At 37.5% G+C, this 26052-nt stretch overlaps 1 protein-coding gene across 1 annotated transcript in view; it reads right to left on the bottom strand.

The window, feature by feature from the left end:
• LOC122809665 (adhesion G-protein coupled receptor G5-like) overlaps positions 1-26052 on the bottom strand; it is a 472088-nt gene that overhangs the window by 424841 nt on the left and 21195 nt on the right. Inside the window, exon 2 of the mRNA XM_044081327.1 lies at positions 25311-25406. Within this exon, the coding sequence (XP_043937262.1) occupies positions 25311-25406 (96 nt within the window). The remainder of the gene's footprint in view (positions 1-25310; positions 25407-26052) is intronic.

Here is a 26052-nt window from a genome sequence, read left to right on the forward strand (position 1 = left end):
TTGGAGAGGGCAGCTCTTACCTGAGCATCTGAGATGTCGGGGGGCAGCACTCTGCTGGGATAGATATTTGCCCTTTGGTGGGAGGGGAGTTTGTGCTGAACCTGTCAGCTAGGATGTTGGCAATGTCTGTGGGTTCGGTGTATTTTTTGTCATTTTGGACTAATTCTGAGCATATCTGGGAATTCCCACCCAGGTTCCTAACATAACTAAAGAAAGCCTTGTGATTATCCTTAGTGTCCTGTGCAATTTTTCTCTCAAAGCTGGCCTTAGACAATTTTATGAATGCCCTTAGTTTTTTGCTAATACTGATCAGAGATGCCTTCCCTTTTTGGGATTTTGCTCTATCATGTAGTAGCTTCCTCCTTCTATTGTATAGTCTGTTTATGGCTGGGGTCCACCAGACAGGATGTCTGCCTTTGGAGGATTGGGTCTTGGTTTTATTTGGGATTGCATGATCCATGCATTCCTGAAGGTGTTCATAGAATGCATTTATATAGGATTCTGCGGTCTGGGCCATATTTTCCACAGGCCCGGGGGCTTTGAAGGATTCCACCTCAGTTTTGAGGAGTGTGAAATTTGCTTTAGAGAAGTTTTTCACTGTGGTTTTCTGGGCAGGGGGTGGGGTCGGGATATGAATATCCAGTGAGATCAGTTTATGGTCTGATCTTACCAGTGAGGGATACACTTCTGGTCTGGAGCATAGAGTCCCCATGTTGGTGATGATCAGGTCCAGTATGTTTTCCCTTCTTGTGGGAGTATTAACAAGTTGTTCCATAGCATTTGAGTTTATGAATTCTAGGAACCTTTGGGCTAGGGTGTTAGAGCTAGAGTAATGCTCCCACTCTATGTTTGGGTAGTTGAAGTCGCCCAGTATAATGGTGTTTGGAGAGACCTTCATATTTTCCAGTGTTCTCAGGAAGGCCGAGTGGGGTTCCTGGGATTGGGAGGGTGGTCTGTAGCAGGCTATAAACTGGAAGGCAGTTTTACCCACTGTTAGTTGCACATGGATAGTCTCTGATGCTTCATGCTTTGCCACCAACCTGGAGGTGTGGGTATCTTTGATGAATATCGATACTCCCCCCTCCTTTTGTGGTTCAGTCCAAGTTTTGGGGCTGAAAAGCATGGTATGAGGTATAACCTGGTAGTGCTGGGGTGCTCTCGAGCCCTGAACCAGGTTTCTGTTACTGCACAGATATCGATGTTCTCCATGCTAAGGAGAGTTTCAAGTGTGTGCATTTTGAGGTTTAGACTTCTGGCGTTGAGTAGCATTACTCTTAGTTTCTTATCCCTTGTGATACCTATGGAGGTGGGTTTGTCTTTGAGCCTTGAAAAGGCACTATGGGGGTAGCAAGAGCCTTTGCCAATATCCGTAAGCCCAGGGGTGACAGGTGCAAGCCGTCTAGCTAAGCATCGTGGCTTGAGCATATCATCCCAGGCTGACAGGCATTGGATCCCCTTTGAATGACACCAGTACTTAAGCCAATTGTTGAAATTGATCATCTTGTCTTCATATTGTGGCATCATTCTTGGTGAGGGTAAGATGCTACTCAAGGTCAGGGTCATACCGGCCTGGGCTACATGCTCAGAGAGCTCCTCTATGTCTCTTTTCATGTAGTCCAGGGAGGTACATCTCAGGTGATTCACACCAGCATGGACAATGACTGCATCATATTTGTACTTGCCTTGGAGTGACCTGAGTGCTTGTGTTATGTGGCGGATCCTAGCACCTGACAGGCTGCTCACCATGACCTTCTCCTTGTTCAGCCTGGTGAGTGGGACGTCAGTGTGCCTGACGATAGAGTCACCTATTACAAGTGTATCAGGTGTGTTGTTTAGCCTTAAGGGCTGTGACTGTTCGGCACACTGGCTTTGTGAGATATGTGTTGCACATGTTTTGTTTTGGGGTAGCAGTTGCTTGGGTGTCTGCTTTGCAGGTCTCTGCTGCTCAGGCAGATCTTTATTTAGAGCCTCCGAGTATGTTTTTGTGTGAATATGTGTTTTGTTTGCTGTCGTGGTAGGTCTATGTGAGACTGGAATTGTAGTGAGTGTGGTTTTCCTGACTGGTTATGCCAGTACTGAGCTGAGAGAGCTTAGCCTCCAGTTTGGCTATATGGTTGCATCTCTCACATGAGTTGGAATTTGTTGGGAGGAGAGGGTTGCCTGTGTACATGAGGCAGTTGTAACATTGCCTCAAGATTCCCAGGTTCACCAGCTGCACCGAGAGGAGATTGACAACTGACCTTTGGACATGCTAGAATAATATTGGGAATTCCTTTATAATTGGCCAATGGGGAGTGAGGGTGTAGTGCTTTTAATTGTTAGTGCTGACTTATATAATTGCTTTAGTGAGCAAGTGCCAGGTAACTTAAGTGCAATGCGTTACAGTTAACTTAAATGCAAAAACGACAAACAGTAACTTTCTTTCAAGTGAAACAAGGAAATAAGTACAGTAAGCAATGCAGATATCACTAGAGATCCACAGAAGCTGAGAAGTTAGGTGGAATTAGTGTTCCAGGGAAATAACAAGCAAACAAACAACAAGCATACAAACAAAGCTAGATTCAGCAGGCCTGGATCTAGTCTATGCTACAGCAAACAAGGTGTACCAACTTCAGTAAGAAGCAGTTCAAATATGCAGGCACTATAAGCCTTTAACCAGAAATTCCCAGCTCAGAAGGGCAGAGTCCAGCCTCTCCTCCCACAAGAGTGCAGACCACGAACCCTCTTATTGTAAAATAACTGGCCTGAAGCCCAAGTGCATAAACCAGAACTAATACACTTTAGGAATAACAGACACTGAGCTCTCAATCAGCAGTTCCCAACTTAGAAGGATGAAAGCTACCTGTCCTGCCACCACAGTGCATGCCACAAACCTTCCTAATGTAAAACAACTGGTCTGAAGCCCAAGGGCTTAATGCAAAAGACTTAGAATGATAGCTACACTTTAATCAAGTTACTACCAGGCAGTAATAAATACAATTGAATACTTTAAAGAATGCCTGGATTAGTGCTCAGGTTATACAAACAAAGCTAGATTCAGCAGGCCTGGATCTAGTCTATGCTACAGCAAACAAGGTGTACCAATTTCAGTAAGAAGCAGTTCAGATATGCAGGCACTATAAGCCTTTAACCAGAAATTCCCAGCTCAGAAGGGCAGAGTCCAGCCTCTCCTCCCACAAGAGTGCAGACCACGAACCCTCTTAATGTAAAATAACTGGCCTGAAATCCCAAGTACTTAAACCAGAATTAATACACTTTTAGAATAACAGACACTGAGCCCTCAATCAGCAGTTCCCAACTTAGAAGGATGTAAGCTACTTGTTCTGCCACTACAGTGCAGACCACAAACCCTCTCAATGTAAAACAACTGGTCTGAAGCCCAAGTGTTGAAACTAAAAGGCTTAGAATGAGTTACACCAAGCAGTAATAAATACAATTGAGTACTTTTAAGATGACGCAAAAGCAAAATAAAGTAGGAAGAAACACAAGTACAGTAAAAGCAGATTAATTTTTTTTTTTTCAGAAAAGTAGCAAAAGCAGTAGTAAATACAATTCTCATGCAGTGCAAGCTGGCACACTTGAATATGTAGCAATATTAGTCCACACACAGTTTGAAAAAATGTAATTAAATTAAAAAGGACTAAAAGCAAGTGCAGAAAGGGTTAATTAGGTAGAATGCGGTAAAGAGATGGGCCTGGGGGAGTGTCTTAGATCAAATCTACAGTGGGGCAGGCACTGCAAAAGCCACCAAATTTAAACTACAACCAAGAACTGGGAGGGGTGGGGAAAAACAGTTTCAACACAGATGTGAGGAATGTGCAAATTATAAAGCCAAAAAATATATACTGTTCTGTCGCTCTCTCTCTCTCTCTATATATATATATATATATATATATATATATACAACAGATATCTAAGCAAACAATTTATCTCTATAATACAGAATAATACAGAAAAGTATACTCAGCTCTATATATTTGCAGATAGTTCTGTAAGGCTGTCTCTCAAACTAAGGTTCCAGTTTGAATGCAGATTGTTAATAATAATAATGCTTATGTAGGGCTATCAGCACATAACTGGATGACTTTTTACAATTACAGTGTTATTTTTTTGTATCTTAGACAATTATGCCCTTTATTATCCCATCATTCTCACTATGCAAACCCTACTCTGTTTATCTAATATCATGAACTGGAATATTTTATAATGAAGCTTTTCTTCCTGGACCTCCACTGAAAATGGGCTCGGCCTGACTGTATTCTCCCAGTCAATAAATGCAAATAAAAAGTATGCTTAATAGAGAGTTTTATAGTTAGAATAAGGTCTTAGCAGGGATGATAAAAAATCTTTGACACAGGGATTTAAGTGGATGGTATTTATAAATGTCAGAAAGTTTACAGAAAATATTGATTCAGCAAATCTGGTTAAAAGAGATCATGACTTCCTTCAGATGTTGAAGGAAGGTTTTATCCAGGAATACAAACAGATCTTGGACATGGGGATTTTAGTGAGGATATTTACTATAAAAATTCTGGCAGCAGCTAATGATATCAAATGAAAGCTACAAACCAGGTGCACTCATAGAAACTGTGTAAGGAAGACCTTAATACAAAAGTATGATTCAAAAAGGAGGGCTTCTCCCATCATGGATAAGAAAGGCATTGTACAGAGTCCTGGCAGTCCTGTACCTGTAAGACAGAGCATATCATAGAACAAGCAATATGTATTATGGCACAGGCCACTAGCTCTGTTAAAACAGTTAACCACAGAGAATTGATTGTTAGGAAAGGCCCTCAGTCAGAGTGAAGCCTACCATAAAATGTATGCTAGCCCTCAGGTAGGGGGATCAGCAGTGCAAAGTACACTGACAAAAAAGGTGTCTATCAGTTACAAATTTACCTCTCGCAACCTCAAGGAAGATTTTAGTTAGAACAGGGGTGAGGGAGCAGAATCTTTAATTACCTGAATACTTGTAAAGTGGTCCTATAACCACAGGAGGTAAAGTTGTGAAATATCTGGTAGAAGTAAAATTAGTAGCTAAGGTGGCTATGTTAATGTAACAGGCAGCTTCATTTAAGATCCAAATTCATCAAAAAGGTGGAAGTTGATCATTGAAGGAAATTAAAATGTAGACCTGGCCACCTGACCCCTCTGATTTAGTTACATTACATATAAGTTCATCAGGGTGTAGAAGACCAATGTAGGGAGGTAGTTCCTAAGTGCTTTGTCCCTTCAAATTATCTGTGGTATCATCCCAGTTATTCTCATGAGAGGTAATAATAAGGCCAATCTATAAACAAATGGAATCATTTATTTCATGCACAAGAAGGGAATTTATCTAGGGTTAAAACATCCCACAAGTGCAGATAGCCTATTATTTACCCATGAACCTATACGATCAGAAATGTGTATCATTTTACTAAGGATTTGGAAGATTTTTTCTGGGGTAGTAATGACACCACAGTATGTATGCAAGAAGCTATTATAGCCAGGTCACAGTCTGTGTTACTCGGGTCACAATAATATATGGCACCATCTCAAGCAGGACTAGAAGAGATGTGGAAAGTATCTGTAGTATGCATGTAGTGTGTGCCCAGTGTAATTTAAAGAAACCAATTATTGTTCAGATCTTACATCAGCTAAGACCTAAAATGTCATGGGAGAAGGTACACACAAATTTTCCTGGACTTCTTCCTAAAGAAAATGGGATTGATTATTCTTTACTAAAATTACATAAAAGAGAGTACATGTATAACTAACAAAAAACAAAGAAAGAAGGAAAAAGTTACATTCCAGGTCCTCCAAGGATAAACTCAAAGAGTTTGCTCAAATTAAACTTTTTAAAATCTTCACACTTTTGTCCTTCTTAATAAATGGTTTTCTTCAGAACCTGAAGAAGGCCCTTTGTTAATGAAGATGACAATGAGAAGTAAAATGTTAAACATTTAATAACTTCCCATTGATCCTGCTCTTGGTGTTTATCCTTGCAGGACTTGGAGCATAACTTTTCTTTGGTTCTTTTTTATATCTTTCCTCACTGTTGATCATTTTACTTAATAGGTGAACTATTTCCTACCATGGCTTTTTATCTGCTACTTCTAAGTGAATCATTGTTAAGGAGATTGTGCACTCAGTGTAACTCAGAACAGTTAAGTTTGGATCAAGGTATATTGCAGGGAAATTAAGAAGCTTATCCATATCTTGATTAAAAAAGTAAAACTTTTATATATCATAGCAACTTCAACAGGACTGGTGAAACATAAAATAAAGAATAACAAGTGTTATAAGAGAATACTGGAACTATCTGGATTTGTGCCTTAGTCACTGTCTTGATAACAAAGAGTTGGCCCAAATACTAGTTGAGGATTGACCCCTTATTAATTCATGGTGGGAAAATCAATTAAATTAGCAATGGAATTAACTAGGGTAAGAGAAACAATACCCTTTACAGACTATTTTAGGCAACAATAAATGTTCCACATATTTGTAAGTAGCATAAGGCAACAAGCTAATGATCAACAGCAGCTGAAAAAGATCCAGATGTCTACCTTTGCCTCAGGTTGGAGATCGGCTTAATAATGAAAGGCCAGCTGACCTGATAAGCATGATGTTTTAAATATACTGTTTCATTAGTCAGCAGGGCTTCCATCACTGAAGGACATGCACCTGGGAGTCAGATTGAAGTCCTGTTAATGCAACTAATGGTGATGAAGATCATTCATTTGTAACAACTGAAAGAGCAGATATTATTGAAATATAAGTTGAAGATTTTTCAGATCTGGTCAGAAAAGATATTCTTGCAATTGGAAATTCAGTGAACTGATACTTGCATTTGTAGACTAGATAATGAACATTGAATTGCGTTATGCTTGCCAGGAGCAAAACTGGAGGATGTGAGACAAGCCTTAGAATGCCTTAATGTGAGGAAGTATGGATCTGTTTATATTTGTGTCAGTACAAATCATCTCATTTACAAGGACTCACTGACTATTAGTATGGAACTTACAGTCCTCTTAGACAGTATAACCTATACTGGCATTAGGACATATTTTTCAGAAATTGCATATGGAAAGGGGAGTTGGGTCACTGTAAATGAAACGATTTGGGGGAAAATACTTACATGAAAAAAATGCCCCTTTTTAAAAAATGGAAATATGTACAGCATCTGAGCCTAATTTTGGGCACACATGTTTTCAGAAAGGATGGAGTACATTTGTCAATAATAGCCGCAGATATTTTGCAATATTTGACAAATACATGGCAAGATTTTTCCCAGGTTAAAAATTTAACAGTTCACAGATAGCAACATTTGATGCATCTCTCATTGTTAATGGTAGGAGCATTAATAATAAAGTTTCATTATTGGAAAATTTGCTACATTCCCACAAGACTGATGTTGTTATTGTTAGTGAAACATGGTTAAAGAACAACAACAGGAAACCAGTTATGTTAGGGTTTAAATGTTTTTACTGTAACAGACATTCTAAGAAAAAATCAGGTGGAGGTGTTATGATAGGCTTAAAGATAGTTATGAGATGTGTGATTATTTCATGTTCAGTGATAACAAGAATAGTATAGATTGTGTAATTGTGACAATAAAGACAACCCTTGAACATATAACAATTTTGGAGTGTATAGACCACCTAAGTCAAGTGCTAATGAACTAGAGGAATTCATACATTTCTTGTATGAAACACAGGAGGGAAGAATAATAGTGGCTGGGGACTTAAATTTACCAGAGACAGACTGGAATAATATCGATCCAAAAATGTTAGTAAGGACATTTTTCACATTTTATGTTCATTATCAGCAATTGCTTCAGATTGTAAAACAAACTACTAAGATAAGGAAAATACTGGACATTGTTTGTGTTCCTAAACTAAAGAAATTACTTAATGTCAGGTTTTACCATCATTGATATGCAGTGATCATGGGGTTATAAAGGTTAATTGGTGCTAGAAAATTGTTCCAAACAGAAATGTAAACCAATGCACAGAAGATTAACTACAGAATATATGGAAGCAAAATAGTCACAATGTAAAACTAATTGGAGTGATGTGTTCAATGGAAAGACTGCAGAAGGAATGTGGAAAGATTTGAGAGAGAACTTGAGTGCAAAAAAAATTAAAAAATGTTTAAGATCAGGATCCAGGCATACATTGTCAGGGGGATATATTTCCATAAGAATACGATACCTAATTATGGTGAGAGGCAAAACATATAAGAAATGAAAAAGAGGTTGAACTACAACTTTGAAAACTGAAATAAACTAGCTGGACAAGATTTAAGCATAGTGTGAGACAAGATCAAAAAACATTTGAAGAAAATTTATATGAAGATATTGAGCATAATATGAAATCATTTTATAGATATATAAGATGTGGAATGAATAAAGAAATATAAATTGAAAAGCTGTGTATAGATTCTAAATTTTTATTCTCAGACACAACAGATTATAGATATATTTACAAAATATGAGCAAGTGTTAGTAATGTCTCAAACTAGAAAGAGGCAGTAGATAGCACAATTTTCAAATCCTCATTACAGAAGAACATTTTTTATTGTCTAAGCATGGGACATGTATGTGTAGCATTCTAAGTTCAAGATTAAGACTATTATAATTCAGAGTGACTGATATTGTTACATTAACCTCTTAGCCTAGGTAACTGGTGAAATTCTAAGGCTAGTAAATGTGATGTTTGTATCAAGTCTGACACTTCTAACAGGCTACATTTAGCATCATGCTTGTAAGCAGTTAGATCCGGAATTAAAACAATTTACTAATATTAGTAAACTGGTCAGAAATGTTACCAGCAATGATACAGAAGCAGACTGGAAAGTATTTTTAATATGATTACCATGAGCCAGTCAAGATACTTGTTAAATGATATTCTGTCAATGAAGACTACAAAGGCAATTTAAAAAAGGCATAATGTGGGTCTTTTGTAGCACATTTAATTATGTTTCCTGGAATAGAATTTAGTCAAATAGAAAGCAGATCTGTATACTATTTGGCATAGTGTAAAGACAACTAGGTGTTTTGTTTATTTTTCATGAGAAACAGAGCATATCCATTGTGAGATTGTTGAAGTATAAAAGATAAAATGAGATTGGCTTTTATGCACAGATACACACTGATAAATTAGTTATTGAACAACAGATAATTTCACATTAAACCACAGAAAAGGTAAATCACATTACTTTATATACCGCAGTTTCAGTACTGCTGCTTTAGGTAGAGAATGCACAAAAATGTGAGCTTCAATTTCGTTTTTTTATTATTTTTATTTATTTTTGTAGTCATGGAATTTGACATAATGATACTAGTATGCTACTCAAATCAAACAGACCAGAATGCATTATTAAAGGTTGACTAAGACTCATTGCACTTGACCATATAGTGATGATACTTAGGCTGTAAGAAGTGTAAGAACATTTTCAGATTGCAGATTCTTCTGATGACCAGAAATGTATGAAAAAATAGGGAGAAGAAAAATGCATTAATTTCCATTTTAAAAATAACATAGCATAACATTTATTAACTTTTATTAATTTTATAACTATAGAAAATGTATTGAGTTTCATTCAAGAAAAATGTGCATATTCTGAATTGCTAAACATCTTCACGCCTTATTAGGCAAAATCTGAGTTTTGTGTGTGTGTGCGTGTGTGTGTGTGTGTGTGTGTGTGTGTGTGTGTGTGTGTGTGTGTAGTGCAATGCACCAAAATATGCTTGTCATTGCTGCTTATACAAATTATTTTAGGAAATTACTACTGTCACCATTTGAGCATTTATTATACAGTTAACTATGAATAATAAGCATTATATTTCTAAGCACAAAAAGGTAAAATAATTCTACAGGAATGATTGCTCTTGATATTGGCATATAATTATTAAAACAGACCATTGTCAAAACTTCTTGTATAAGATCCATATCATAGATCACTTTGCATCCTTATAAAAAAAAATAAGAAAACAGGATTCATGCTGATATTGCTTGCTCAAACCTTGGTCTTTTATGTTTAAACAAGTGATGAGCATTTTCCCCATTTTCAGATCTAAATCAAAGTGTAAACTGATTTATGATACAGAACTTACATAAGATGTTTTGACAATGGTTATTTTAATAATATGTATGCTGCTATCAAAATCTGGTAACAAACAAAATAGCTATTGCTGTAAACATACTATTTTAAAAGTGGGAAAAAACATAGCTTGATTTTATACCAGTAATAGAAACACTGGAAAACCTGTAAAACCCTCAGAAAAGCATACCAACAGTGATGTTATACTTCTCAAATGTGATAGATTATCTCCTAGAATGGATGAGACTGCATTATTTTACTGTGAAATTGCAAAGGTAAGGGCAGTACCTTAACTGATGCCAGTTATAAAAGTGCAGATTTTATATAAGAAAAAAGGTATTTCAAAAAAGGCACTAAAAGTGGTATGCATTCATTGTTATAAGAAACAATATCCCCTTACTCAGATAGACATCAGATAGACATGCAAGCTGGGTTTGAAGTTGGTCCAACCCAATTTAAATGGAATATTTTTCTACTTTAATTAGTCTTGGAGATGAGGAGAATAAGTGCTTCTTTTGACAGACCAAATTATCTTTGTCGGGAAAGGAACCCCCAGGTAAATAAAATTATAGATGTGCCTCTGTATAATCTAGAAAAGGAAGCAAGAAAACAATGCCAGACACCTTTGTCAGTGTCCGAATCCAACAAAGATTAGAGTGTGTTCTTAAAAAGTTGTAAAGGTAAAAAATGTGGCTAAGGATAGAAAAACAGGAAATATTACAGCTTGCAAGTGTTGTAAAACAGGTAGTAGAAGTATCAATGCAGTCTGAAAATGTTGCAAAGCAGGAAATTGGGGTGACTATCAGAGTTTAAGAGAAGGAATCACTCACAATAAGTGTGTGGCCAAAGGAAATTGCACAGGAATCTGCAGAGAAAACTACCAATAGAAACTGTTTCCTAGTAGTATAACATTGAGCCAAATGTATGTGCTGTACATTTAGTTAAACCATAAGACTTTGTTTAGATTGGAGGTACTTGCTTTGTTTTCACTAGTGCAAAATAAACTGCAGAGTTTGTATAAAGACAGGTGGCCTCCGCTGCATTTATCTTGCAGGGTATGCTGTGATAAAGTTGAAAGGACTGAAAATGTCATTTTTCTTCTATTTTGTGCATAAATTTTTAATAAGATACAATTTAAAAAGTAAAAAAAATATATTTAGGGACACAGAAATCAATTGGAAGGGTCAGATAAGTCACCTTATTTATATTTATGTTATAAGTCAGCTGCAGAAGAAAACAGGTTTAGATAAAATTTTAGATTTTTATAGTATTGACTGGACTAACATTAATGAAGATGGTCATTGCCCAGTACGTGCTTTTTTTGGCAGTTATCACCATCAACTCTGCAAATTTAAATCATGCCATAGGGTTGGAAGTCCAAGTATAAGCCTATTTTTCAGAAAATACTAAAGTAATTGAAACATTGATGCAACAAAATTTTGCATCTATTAACTGAAGAGCATTATGTTTAAATGTTAAAAAAGGTTAATCATATCAGTATTAGAGAAGCAACATGCAACTTTTACTTAAGAACATGTTGGTATGGAACTTTTCTCCAAAGGATATTAAAACAGCTAATGATCTAAGAATAGATGCAGGGTTTCTAAAAGGATGCTTATAAATGATGAATATAGTAAGGACTACATTATAGCTGATAATGCTCAGATGAAAGTGTAATCTAATATGATACTACTACTACAATTACAAAATGGCTGGTTGCCCTTCATCAGATAAAAACTTTACTGATAAAACTTCTATTTAAATAACTGTTAACCAATCAAAACTCAATAAAATAATAGTGTACATAGCTGAGTGTAGCTCATGTCCTTGTTTTTATGTAGGGAAGACCAATCAAATGCTAAAGGCTAGGATCCTACAGCATATGTCCAACATCAGGAACAATGATGAACACAATGCCTTATACAGGCATGTCAGGGATCACCCCACACACAGGTTTATGTTCAGGGTCATTGTAAATTTAAGGTTGACAAACAGGGGGGGCGACATTAAATTAAACACTGATTTAGCTGAATCTAGATGGATCCTAGAGTTAACAGCGCATAGGGATCCAGGCTTAAATGATGTAGTCCCCCTTAAGCCAACATTAAGTAAAAGGCGGGTCTTTTATTGAGTTTTGATTGGTTAACAGTTATTTAAATAGAAGTTTTATCAGTAAAGTTTTTATCTGATGAAGGGCAACTGCCCGAAAGCGCTCATTTTGTACTGTTCGTTAGTTGGAAATAAATCACACTTTTTATCTGAGCAGTATCCAGCTTCGTTACTTTGTTTGCTTGCTTTGGTTTTTTACGTTTGCTGGGTTTTGGCAGAGCAACACCCTTCATTCTTTGGATAGTAAGGACTACATTATAGCTGAAATTCATATGAAATAATCTAATATGATACTACTACTACAATTACAACTGGCAGCCATTTCTTAAAACTTTCATATAGCCTAATAAAAAATACAAATATAAAGATGCATACTACCATTCTTTAACTTTCTTCACAGTATTCTGCAAATTAATTTATTTCTACCAAAAAATTTGTTATGCCTATATTGTGGTACTACATATTTTACTCCATGTAAAAAGGGATATATTTTCCAAAATTATCAGCAAACTACTATGACTCCATCTCAGATAATGTTGATATTCTACACATTTTTTGAGAGAGGCTTGCACCTAAATGAAACTGTGTAAAATAAAAAAAATTAAAAAACTGCAAATGATATGTATTTGTGATGACATCATCAACTGGAAATTTTTTAACAGATGTTAAAACATAATACATGATCATTTTAATAATTAGGTTAATAAAGTACTATATCACCAAATATTGGATGGACATAGCAGCAGCATTATGGGTTGTGTTTAGTGACATTTTTTTCACTAATTTCAGATGTTATATCCTTAAATAAGATTAAGTTTCTTATAATATCTGTTATGATATATAAAAGTAGAGATGATCTTGATGTTTGAGTAAGGCTTATTACACGACACAAAATATTATATAAATATAGTCTCTCTAATGCTACAGTACGTTGGTGTTATAAGCAAATTTATGTGCAAAGGTTTAATCATTTATAATAATTAATTGATGTTTCTTGTGCAAAATAATTCATATGTTTATCATTTTATTATGTTAATTGATTTTTTATTTTTATCTGTGTTTATGAAGTTTAACATTTCCACAATAATTAAATGTGAAAAATTTCAATACCGACAGAAAGAATATTTTATTGAAATGTACAGAAAGATTTTTCTTTTATTACGAACCACAGTTTAATTCTTTCCAAACACTAAATGAGGCTGAGCATTTTAGGGAGTGTGTAGTGTGACAGAACTGATGAAAAAGGGAATGAATGTAAAGGAACTACAGGAAAACAATGGAGTTAAACATCACATAAGAACATCTCAGGCCTGCAGTAATTTCACTCCTCAATCTTTGTAAAATTTCAACTCTGCCTACCTTAATATGTTAATAGCCCAAGACTTTGCAACCATAGACTTATAAAACATTAATAGCAAGCATGATCCCTGCCCCCAACACAAACACTCACATACGCACACACACACACACACACACACACACACACACACACACACACACACACACACACACACACAGTCACAGAGAGGTTTGTCATCATGCAAAAACTTAATTATATCTGTCCATTTCCATAGCATTTAAAATGTTTAGTCTCTTTTGAGACAGAACCAAATTGAGAGGGTTTCAAACTCAAGTCCAGTTTACAGGAATGCTGGTAGGTTTAGAAAAATTATACAGGAGGGATAGAGAATGAGAAGGGAGAACTTACTGGAAAAAAAGAATGTTTAGAGAAGGAATGTTAGGACTACATAACTCCATCTAGAAAACTTACATTTTTAGATACAGCAAGTAAAGGCAGCTTTTTAGAAACAACTTCATTATTTCTGGCTGAAAAAATTAAGTCTTCTGCTTATTTTAACACTTCTCTTCTAGCCTGGAAGGTTAAAGGTAACAGGTTCCTGTGTAACCCAGAATAACTTCCCTATTGTAATCAGGCAAAGTAAAGGAGGTATTAGTGATGTTATCAAACGTTTGCTGAAAAAATTGTAACAATATTTGCTATAATCAAAAAGGACACATGGCTGGCACATGAAGGGAAATAAAATCTGCCTGATTTGTCTTTGTGTCCAAGTTGCTTTGGGACCTCACACTGTTGTAGTGTTTTCCACAAGACATTCAAAGGTTTGCAGTCATGTGTTTTCTCCAGATCCACAGAAGAATAGTAGGTAATGCTAGCAAATTCCTAATTTTTCAAATTTTTTTCCAAGAGCTACAAGCACTAAAATGGATCTAAAGACTGAGGGGAGGAGAGAGGATTCTTTTTCTTTCAGATTGGTTTAATTAGTGTGTTTTTTTTTCAAATTTTGGGAAAAGTATTTTGACATAAACATGGGATGAAATGTGTTTCAGGGGTAGTTTAAATAATTGGCACAGGCCTTTACAAACCATGAATGTAAGTCATCATATCCTGGCAGGCTGTCATCAGGGATTTTGTTCACATTCTGAGTTGTTGCTGCTTTGATTACGTTGTAGTAGAAAGGTGTGCAAAATGTCGTGGGTTAGAATCAGGATAAGTAGGGTTTGTTGTAGTATGGGAGGAGGCTATATGGATAAATACTGAGTGAAAGTAGAGCATTAGGCGTTATGTAACAATTTCTGTCACTAGAGTTAAACTGAATTCTACAGATTATTTTCTTTACTTGGGTCTGGAATGTTGCTAGTTTGTAGGTGTGTTAAGTTGTGTCTCCTAATGCTTTCATTAGCTGTGTTATATAGATTAATACATTTTTCATTAGCTTTAGTGGAGTTGGTTTTGTTTTTGTACTTTCCATTATTCATCTGTAAATTTGGTTGGGCTTAGAAAGATGTGAAATATGAGGAAATACCTTATTGTGAAGGCCTGTAGGGAATTGTTAAGGGCTTAGTTGCTATGTTTAGTTCTTGGGTGGAGAAGATCGAAGATCAATTAATTTGTAGGACACAGGCTTGGAAAAGTTGCCAAGGGATTTGGGCCTAAAGGTTATATCAGAGGAGAGGTGGGTTGTTAAATTCTGGATTATAAAGATTACAGGGCAGTGGTCACCGAATGAGGTGCCAAGAATGACCTTATTTTTGATTTTGTGTGGAAAGCTAATGATGAAGGTATGATTATTTGAAAATTGAGTCTTTTGGGTTAAACTGATATCAGTTTGCCAGTCATACATTTCCTGGCTGTTAATGAGAATATTAATGAGGAAGTCTCCCATTATCATTATGTATAATATACGGTGACGTGAGCAGATCAGAACTGAAATGCAAGCTATCAAGTTGAGCATGGAAGTAGACAGTGCACTTAGTTACCCTGTCCATCACACACAGCAGGTATATTCCCATAATGCAAAATTTCCCAGTGGCTGAAACAAACAATGTTACAATAAGTATTGATTTTTAAGAGAGATGTTTCATTAGGCATGTTTTTTTTCCTTTGGTAGCAGTTCAGTGGGGGGAGGAAAAAGAAAAAAAAGGAGTTATTTCAAGGAGGAGAAAAATAAAGGCTAGTTAGATTAAGAAATTAAGTTTAAAGCAATACATGAATAAAATTAAAACTTCTCTGATGGTTCTCTTCCATGATGGGGGCCTATAAAAGAAACAAGAGAAATAAGTACAGATTTTAAAATAATCAGAACAATGTTTTTCTTGACACCATTGGTGTGTTGGTTTTTAATCTGTAAAATGCCTAGCTGGAATGACATTTAAATATTTATTTTTGTTCTACCAACAGGCTTAAAGGAAGCCACTGTAGGTGTTAAAATAGAGCCTGGAAAGAATTTTTGGGTGATGTCATGCCTGCAGAAATGGGCGTGTCAAACAATAACAGAAGTACGGAGGCTCAAATTAGAGAAGATGGAAGACTGTAGAAAGAGGAAGGAAGGGCTTACTGGAAAATATAACTATAGATGTACATTTGGAAAAGGATGTCTCAGGTCAGAAAATGTATGATTGTTTTAGAGGTGGGAGTAAAATAAGTGTTATAAGATTTGGCTTTCCAATTGTGCCTTAGAGTTTTTTTTCTCAACTCCATGCAGCTATCCATCAGCTAACATCATCTTCTCTCCTAGTTCACTGGGTCTTATAGACCTATGTTAGTTTTCCCCAAGCTCTGTCTGACCCATGATTTGAGGCCAGTGAGGAGACTGAGATTGCTGTTGCAGTCTTACTGCTGCCAAGGAGATGATATGCATAACAACCCTATGGTAGCCATGTCAGCTCTGCTGCAGCTGCCTTCAGAATGTGCTTGCACTGTTCTATAGATGTGCAACCTTCCAACTAAGTGCCATGCTGCTTGCAATGCAGAACTCACCAGGATCTTCATGGTGCCATTGCAGTGAGCCAGGCTGCCCCTCAATTCTCAGAATGGGTGAGCCAGTGTCTGCTGATCACTACTATCCTCTTCTACCTAATGGCCGCAGCATCCATGCTGCCAGTCAAATGTGAGCTGTCTGTGGCACAGTCAGGGCTTTCCCCCTCTGCACAACAGGGTCATTTTGCCTGAGAAAGTTAAATACTTCCTTTGGCCAATTACCTCACCTTAGACCTGGGAGTTAAGGATTGTCCGTTTATTAGGGTGAACCAGAATATTTACTTGATGTAAAAAGACAAAGTGAAGTAGTTACTTCTTCTGTTTCTCTCATTTTATTGCAGTGTTATTTATGTTGAGTTTTAAAACATATGGGTTGGGACAGAAAGCATATTTTGTATTACTTGTTTGTAAGCTCTGCTCTAGTTTTCCATTTTTTTTTAATTATGGGATAAGCGAAGGAAACTGATTTTGAGGCTAATTAGCAAGAAGGACTAGCTGAAGCTTTTCTTCAAAATTTCTAAAACAGGTTGCAGTGTCAGTGCATGTGTTTATTGCCACTTCACCCACATTATCCCTGTTGCATTCCTAAACCTAGTGGTGTTTGTGTTGTCCATCCCTTATTCTAACAACTACAGTAACCTTCACACCACTCTCTGTTCCTTCTGCCTGTGATCATATGAAATAACTCTCTTAATCCAATTAATTCCATCCCCTTCCCACCCATTTCTGATTTATTTAAGCCTACTAGTTGTTGTCTCCATTATCCACAGCATGAACCCTCTTTCTCCCAATTACTCACAGTCAGTTGCCTGTATCTCACTTGTGCAAACCATTGCTGCATCAGCATAATCGCATGGGCCACAGCAGTGTATGCACTGTTTTTCATGCTGCACAGCCACTATATTGACTGTAAATTGTAGTGCATTTTAGTTGTGCTGGTCTTGTAGCCGTATGAAAAAAGACAAGACAGGGTTTCACTTATTGTTTGAGTGTGCATAATAAAACAACAGTTGTGGGACAAAGTCCACATATGAGGGGTGCAGGGGAGCTTTCCTTCTGCATAATTGCTTTTTATTTTCCATCATTTGCTCATAACTTGATAAGCTTGAGTATATATTTCTTATAAGTATCTGTATACTTGGAAAGTCACTTGGTTACAAGCAAAACTTGCTGGGAAATTCTGATGCAAGCATGGGTGTTTTGAGGATCCATTGTGGAGCCTCTTTGAACTTAGTTTAAAAACCCTCCATTTAGTTCCTGTACTTAGTGCAGCCTCACACTATAGCCATGAATAAAGTTGTCAAGCAAACAGAAGAAGTTACATTTAATATAGCATACAGTATGTGAAAGATTGTGCAAAACACGTTTAGATTACAAACAGGACACAAGGAATATTATAGTCTAGTGCAGAGCACTAGAAAGCCACATATGAACACTTAACGGGACATGATTACAACTACCTTTAGTTCAAGAGAAGATTGCATACTTCCTACCATCTTCAATGGATTCAAATTCTACCATGTTGTTTTTTTTTGCTTTTAGTGACTAGATGTTATAGGTTTAATGTACATTTTTTCAAGCAGCACTTTCATATTTAATAATACTGGTACTGTCTGTTGTTTACAGAGTGACTTTTAAAAGAATGCAAATAAAGATCTTGTTTCATTGTACATATTGCTTTTTCAGGACTTCCACAATACCAGTTTGTTGGTTTGAGCTTGCCCCTCCTTTGATATATGCACTGTTTCTTGAGATACTAGATGTGGTTGGAAAGGGTCGTCTGACCAGTCTGCCTACCAAGTCAACAGACAAATAAACAGCACTTTCCAGCATTAGTGAGCTCATCAAGGGATAGTATTATCCAAGCTCAGTCTTGCAAAAGGTGGGGTAACACTGATCAACAACTGAGGATTAAGGTTAAACTATATGAGTAGGAGACCTGAAATAGCACATAAGAGGTAAGTGAGGATGTATGGAATGGGAAAAAATTAAATAAGCGCAGGGAAAAGGCAAAACAGGAAAGGCTGACAAAACAGCAGGATAAGCAAGAAGACCCAAGGACATGTTTAAAGGGAATCAAAAGAAAATGAAAACTGCAACAAGGGAATAGGGTGAGTTATGGGATGGGGTGCAGTGTAGACTATAATAAAGGGGAGTAAGAAAGGTGGTTCTTGGCGTTTGGAAGGAGTGTATCTCTCAGAGCTCTGGGATGGTCATGGGTGTAAAGTTTACAGAATAGGATAGAGGATAGCATCATGTGAAAATATGAGGGCTCAGGATCATAGTAGGGTGGCTACTCTGGCAGGAATGGACATGGAGGATTTGGAGAAGGAGAACAGGAGAATGGGAGACTAGTCTGGTTATGAAAAGGTAAGAAAACCTAAAATAAAGAACAGCAGGACATGGACAGAAGCAGTTAGAGATTTAGGGGTCAGTAGTTGCAGAAGTTATGAGGACAGCACAAGGTACAGTGGGACAGGTGATAGGCAGAAGGCAGGTAGGGAGAAGATGACATAAGGTGAGGCAATAGCCAGGAAGGCATGGCTTAACACCAGGAAAATATGGTAGAGGAGCAAGGACAGGTGGGAATGAAATAGGATATGAAAGGGAAAGTAGCACCAGAGCAGGAGGAGGGTGGGAGCAGATGTAAAGGGAGGATGTGTGTTTATTAGAAGAGGGGCAGAAGGAAGATTCAGGAGGAATGGGAAGGCTAGAGTAGCAAAATTTGTGCTCACATAAAAGCCATGAATAGCACAGAACATGAGGTCAGGTAAGTTTAACTCAGGAGAGACACAAGGGGTGTTGATGACACATGACCTTGTCATTAGAGGCACTGGGTGGTGAGGCAGAGCATTAAGGAGGAAGAGGTTAAAGATGGATATAGTTCCAAGACTAACTTTCACAGTTTAGATCTAAATGTTACCAACCTGGCCAAAGGAGAGAAACACCCACAATACAGTGGTCCACATGAGATCTAATGAGTTAACAAAAAGGGCTGTAGGGGAGGAAGTAAATAGGACCAAGAAAGTTATAGCAGAGTGCATGGGTTCAGTGAGTACAGCAGCACTCTTAGAAGTACTGCCTGCATCATGGATCTGCAGAATGAGGGCAGAGAGAGAGAATTATGCATGTCATCTGCAGGTTCAGGGAGTGGGATGCACAGCAATGGACCAGGAAAATGTGGTAGGGAAATTTTGTAAGGATGAGGAGCTATTCATTAAAGATAAGCCCCATCTCAGTTCCGTGCGATCTGCAGTGCTAAAACAGGGACTGAAAAAAAAAACATGTAAGGATTATTGTGTCTTTAAAATGATGAGACAAATGTTAATAGACAGAACATGCAAGAGAAAGAAGAAATCACCTGCACTGGTGACAGAGTTGAATGAAACACTGACTACAGCTTAGGCAACCCAAGTTTGAATAATAGCTCAGGTTCTTGATAGGACAGGTAGGATGGATAAAAGTGCCTATCTGGGGAGGTTGCACTCTGGGCTTGTGTGCATTTAGTTAATTTCCCTGTTGAAGACTAGGGAAATGACAGCATGATGTCTCCAGTGGGTGGATGGGGTAGTCCAGCTGACATCTGGGCCTTGTGGAAATGGGGGTGGTGAAGTGTTGATACTCATTGCATCTCCCACCAATGGGATATCACTGGAGAGCACATAAGATGAGTAGGGCAAAAATGCAAAAAAATCAAACCCACTTAATGGCTGCCTAAATAATAGTCTCTACTGGCAAACAGTCATGACAGGTGATGGTAGACCAAATGTACAGATTGGTCAGGGTGGGTGAAAATTAGCTGGTAGCATGCAAAAACAGACCCCCAAAAAATAAGAAATGAGGTGCTGTTGGAGAGAAGGAGGAGATAGCAAGGAAGATAGTTAAATGCAAGATGGAAGAGGCAAGAACAAGAGGCAAGAAACTGATTTAAGCAAACTTGAAAAATTCTACCATAAGATAGTAAGATTTGGCACCAACCTACCTTACAGAACCCATCACAGCCTTGCTCTAAAACAACTGAAATGGCTAGAACTACCTAATCTCTTATCCTTAAATTAGCTTACTCTAACCCACTCTATAGCACACCTACCCAACAAATGTCCAGCCATACACAACCTAGTACAAATCCGCCTTAACAACAGGACCTTAAGATCCTCCAGCAAATTTCTGTTAAAAGTTACAAAATCAGCAACAGCTTCAGAGACTCTCTTTACTCTAATAACATCTCTAAATCATGGAATTCTATCCCTCAGAATATACTAAATACAACCAATCCAGCACAGTTCAAAAACCTGCTAAAAATCCATCTACGTGACAACTGGCTATGCTCTTGCTCCTCACCAGGGTGAACTTACTTGACATTTCCCCATCTCAGCCCACCCTCAAACTCTTCTCCCACTTTCTTCTGTGATGTATATATAAATTTGACAAAATTATTGTATGTTGTTGTATGTCATAGGATAAACACTGAATAGTATTCTATTGTATAATATGCTTTCTTTATGATCGGTATAATTCTTCTTATCTGTATAATTTTTGAAAAGGGGTTAATGATCAATGGATGGATGGATACTGTGTACACGTATGTGGAGCTTTTCTCCCCAGACCTCCACTGAAAATGGGCAACTAGCCCGGTTGGACTTCCTGGTAACCAAATGTTAAATGAATAAATAAATAAATAAAAACAAGGTACTGGACATGAAGGATGGTATGTATGAAGAATGCACAGTAGGGGATAAGAAAAAAACCTGTAAGACTGAAAAGCAAAGAGATGGTAAAAAAAAGGGTAGCAAAAGAGGGTAAGAAGGGATGGACCGGCAGATAAGAAGTACAAGAAGCAGCAGTGACCAATTATAAATATTATAAAACAGAAAGGAAGGACAGTAAAAATTTTTTTTGATGATGGTGCATCAGCCATGGAAGTGGGACTCTGAGGAAAATTATGTTTGTTAGAGGGTGCTGGAATAGGGAAACAAGTCTACAAAACATACCATCTGGATGGAAGATGACTGAGTTGGAAGTTCTAATGAGTGTAAGGAGCAGTAAATGTGGTTAAGCTAAAAGAGGCATAAAACAACAATATGAGGGTATGGTGCAATTTAGTCTTGGGATACAGGGCATTGATATGGTAGGTACAGATGTGTGGACACTGTAATACTTCAGAGTTTCCTAACATAATTGAAGAAGGACTTATAATTATCCTCAACAAATGTGGTGATTTTTCACTTTATACTTGGCCTTGCAAGATGTGATTTTGTTCCTAAACTATTTGTTTAGCTCCCTGAGTTTAACTGTAATGTATTGCATTTTTATTTTATTCGTAAGAGAGTGGATTTGTTTTCCTTTTGTACTGCAGCCTATTTATGGTATGGTTCCACCAAAGAGGTGCATTTCTTAACTTGGTACAGGACTGGCTGCAAATCAGAACTGAGATCTTGATATAATGATTAAGGTAAGAATAGATCTCAGCATATGCAGCTATGTTTGCTATTGGGTCCTCAAGGGGAGTAGTCTTCCAAAACTTCTTGAGCCATCATACAGTTTAAGTAATTTAGTTGAACATCAATGAAAACAGTAGGATTTGTGATGGTTTTGGTTTGAATTCTAATGTTGAAACCACTGCATGATGGTCATGCTTAACCAAAGAAGCTGTAATTGCTTGTGTATTGTATGGGAGGGAGGGCTATATTTGTGTCCAAGACATTGGAATCCCTAATAGAGAAAACTGCTATCTGATGTAGTGAATTTGCATTGAAGAAGTATAAGTATTCAGCAGATTTGTTAGTAGTGTAAGTGCTTCAATTTATGCAGGGGAATTACGAAGTGTTTAGTTCAACTGTGAGAGAATCAGGCTTGTTTACATGCACCATATAGGCTATGGATGGCTCTGTACTTGAGCAGGATGTGATAGGGGGTATAGCTACAAGGATAGAAAGGAGTGTGAAATCTTGAAGTGACGCAGTATTAGAGGAGATTATTTACACCACAGCCAGACAAAGACACCGACAATACAGGATCTGAACAAGCAGTGAGAGCTGCACTCTGGGAAGGAAGGTGAGCAGTCAGCACTGGAACCATATTTTGGTAATGATGCAGATACCAGTATTTCCTATTGACAAGGAGGCTTCATTCTGAACCAGTCACAGCAATTTTCTAGGTCTTAATGTAACAACAATCTGCATAGTTCATTGTGCCAGGTTTCATATGAAGGGCCTTCAGTGATCTCTCAAAGTTTGAGAGCCTCAGTTATCAAATTCTATAACTTCTCTGATAAAACTTTCCATGACATGCCAGATTCACTTACAGTGGTGCCCCCATACTCCAAATCTTTCTCCCAGCATCCCCTATCAGCTTCCCATCCATGTAGTGGCTGTCTCCAAGGACATATCAGCCCTAGTGAGGAAGGGGGAGGGCATTTGAAGGGCAGAGAGTTCACAGAGCATGATTTGAAATGGAGGCTAGTCAACATATCCATATTCTGGAGATGGAGACACTCCTCCTTACTCTACAGGTGTTTCAAGATTATCAGTCCCAGGGAGTATAACCATCCACATCAACAACATGGGAGTGCATTGGTGCATATGCAAAAAGGAAAGAACTCTCTTATTCTGTGTCAAAACATAATGAGATTTTGGCAGGGCTATGTAAAACAATCATTTTTTGACAGACAGCCGTATTCCTGTGGAAGCCAATTCTTTAGCAATCAGGGTCAGTCATTGCTTATTCATGCCACAGGAGTGGTAGCTCAGTCTATCTGCAATACAAAACGTATTGCATAGCTTGGGGGAAGCATTGCTGCGACCTGTTTGCATCCCTTACTGATGTCATATACAGTAATACCTTTTCCCTGATCCTGCCTCCAGGGGAATGTCCCAGGGTTGCTCTCATCCAGAAATGTCCCACTCAAATCTGTTTTTCATTTCTTTCTCTTTATTGTTAAGTTTATACTGAAATGCAAGGAAAACAAGTCCAAAGTAATGCTCATAGCCACATTCTGGACCTAAACAAGTCTGACTTCTTGTACTTTGACATCATATTCTGAAGAAGCCAGTGTTTTTCTTACCTTTTAGAATCCTGTTGAATCTCCTATGTAACAAGCCTCATCTAAATCTTCACTCTAATCTGCTAACAGCATGGTTAACTCCACTTCCAGTAATGGCCAGGTACAATTAATGTCAAAAATGGGATAATTTTGTTTAGATCTGGATAAATAGATTCTTTCTCATCATCATACTTTCCCTTGTTCCCTCTGCTTCATGGCCAACATGGTCTGGGGGATATTTGGCAATGGTGTTTCCTTGTTCTGCATTGCTTTCAAGCAGCACACCACATAAGTGGATAGGAATTTGGTTATCAAAGCAGAGCATTATGGATACATGGGATTGGCTAACAGCCTTGAATATGCATGACAGAAAGCCAGTTCAACTAACTGATGAGAATGGTCCTGCTCTTCACTGTAAGTACATAACTTCTATGTCAGGATTTTCTAGCTCATCTGCTTAGCCTCACACCTGTTTATTCATCCACTAAGGTGCTCTGTTTCACCCTTTCCACTTGTCTCACTTGAACATTGGCCTTGGCTTCTGTAATTTCTGTGAAATTGTTTTGAAAGGTGTGTTGCACTTTAAACATCCTCCACTGGATTTGACTTTTGTCCTAGAAACACTGATTGAACCAACTCTTTAGTTACTTTTAAAGTTCTGACCTGGATAACTGTTCTCTGTAGTAATGTTATTCACAAGACATTCAGAAGTACATGCCCAGACACGGTCCCCGCCTCATACAGTCTGCTATAACAGTATTGCTCTGTTTGCTAATCGAGAGTTACTTGCCCGAATCAGAAGATTAATTTGCCATCCATTCAATTCAACATTAGCACCCATATGAAAGAGTTTTGCTCCTTGTGGCTTTTAAGAGGCTCCCTCAGGTATTTCTTTAAATGACTAAAGGCATGAGGAAGTTAGAGCAGCTGTTTTTTTTTCTTTGTCACCTGGTAGGATAGGTGTCCCTGTAAGCAGGCAAACCATTTTAACTGAATGCATAGAGAATTGGATAGATATTGGGGAAATGCACTTTTTTTAAACACAGGGGGCTCACAAATTGGCTGTTGGAAAAGAGGGGATATCTTTAACCAGTATTTCTGTAATGAACTTATGGCCTTTGCCACATAGTAATCATGCAATTGTTTCCATTTGCTATTCCTGATAAAGGTGTCATCTTTGTCTGTTACCAGCTGAGTATTGCAGAAGACAATGAACTGATGAACCTGCATTTGATGGACTCTCATTTTAAATTCTGATTAAATCATTTTCATTTAGGAGTTGTGGCTTCACAGTTCTGGAAGTTGTTGCCACACAGATCCCAATATGATTTATCACTTCAGATACTCTAATAAAGCTTGTATGGAGAGGCCATAATCCATCACTTGAGAAATTGGAGTTGCCTGGACACTTTCTAAATGGACTATACCCATGTAAGAAATAACTAATTTAATTTCTGTCCTTGCACAATCGACTTTTATAGTAAGTTCCTCTCACTACTCTGCTTCCATCGTGTGGGTGACACCCCTCCTCCCTGAAATCTCCTCTACACTTATCTTGTCAGTTTCACCTGTACACCTTCATCTGTTGATTCAAGTCAAATACTGAGCTCTCCCTAATGTTATAATGCACCGTTAGCTTTCAAGGATCCCAAACAATAAATGGGAAATAAATATTTGTATGGTACATAAATTTAGTTTTTCTGCTGTCATTTTGTGAATTACAGTTCAGATAAATTGAAGAAGCTTGTGAAATTACATGCGTTTGATAAAGTTCAGAGACTGCAAAGCTCTTACCGTTAAGCAGAGGTTTAGGAACATTCCCATCGTATGCAGTTTCAGTGAGTCCAGATGAGACATTGATTGCTGCATCATTTTGTTCTGATGGAAAGCCTGTTACAAAACAGCAACACATTCATGGTGCGGACCAAATTAATACCTTTTGTATTTTAAAGGATGCATTTATTTATTGTGTTTGACAAGATTCCCTTGCAAAATTATGAAGCCCATTAACTAAATTACATTACAAAAAACTGTAACAGAAAGAAAAAACTTGAAGCTAGGAGAATTTTTAAAGAAACATTGGGAGAATTTTAAAGCAACATAGGAAATGAAACAAAGAAATACATTAACAACCTGCCGTGACAGGCCTTGCAAATACCTAGTTAACTTCCTGTATGTATTTATTAGTAAAATCTAAGGTACAGGCATGCTATATTATTATTCTGGGCACCTTTAGTGATAGTCTGTCTTATCCATGAGCAACCATAACTATCTACACTGCATTAAGAATCCGAGTCAAAACCATGACTTCTTATTCTTATTTGAACGTCCCCTTCTATTAGTCATAATTCACAGCTTCATTTCTTCACATTCAAATGACATGCAACAGTAAGAAAAGCAGATGTTCTGATTTACATTGTTCAAATACCTCTCCTGGATTTCTGCTGATGCCCCCCCACCCCAAAAAAGACTGAAATAGAATCGGATAAAATAGCTGTACAGACATCCTTGTTGCAAATGAGTGGTATCACTGACA

The sequence above is a fragment of the Protopterus annectens genome, chromosome 8.part0 (assembly GCF_019279795.1).
Source record: "Protopterus annectens isolate FY-2018-M chromosome 8.part0, PAN1.0, whole genome shotgun sequence".
Classification (NCBI taxonomy): Eukaryota; Metazoa; Chordata; order Ceratodontiformes; family Protopteridae; genus Protopterus; species Protopterus annectens.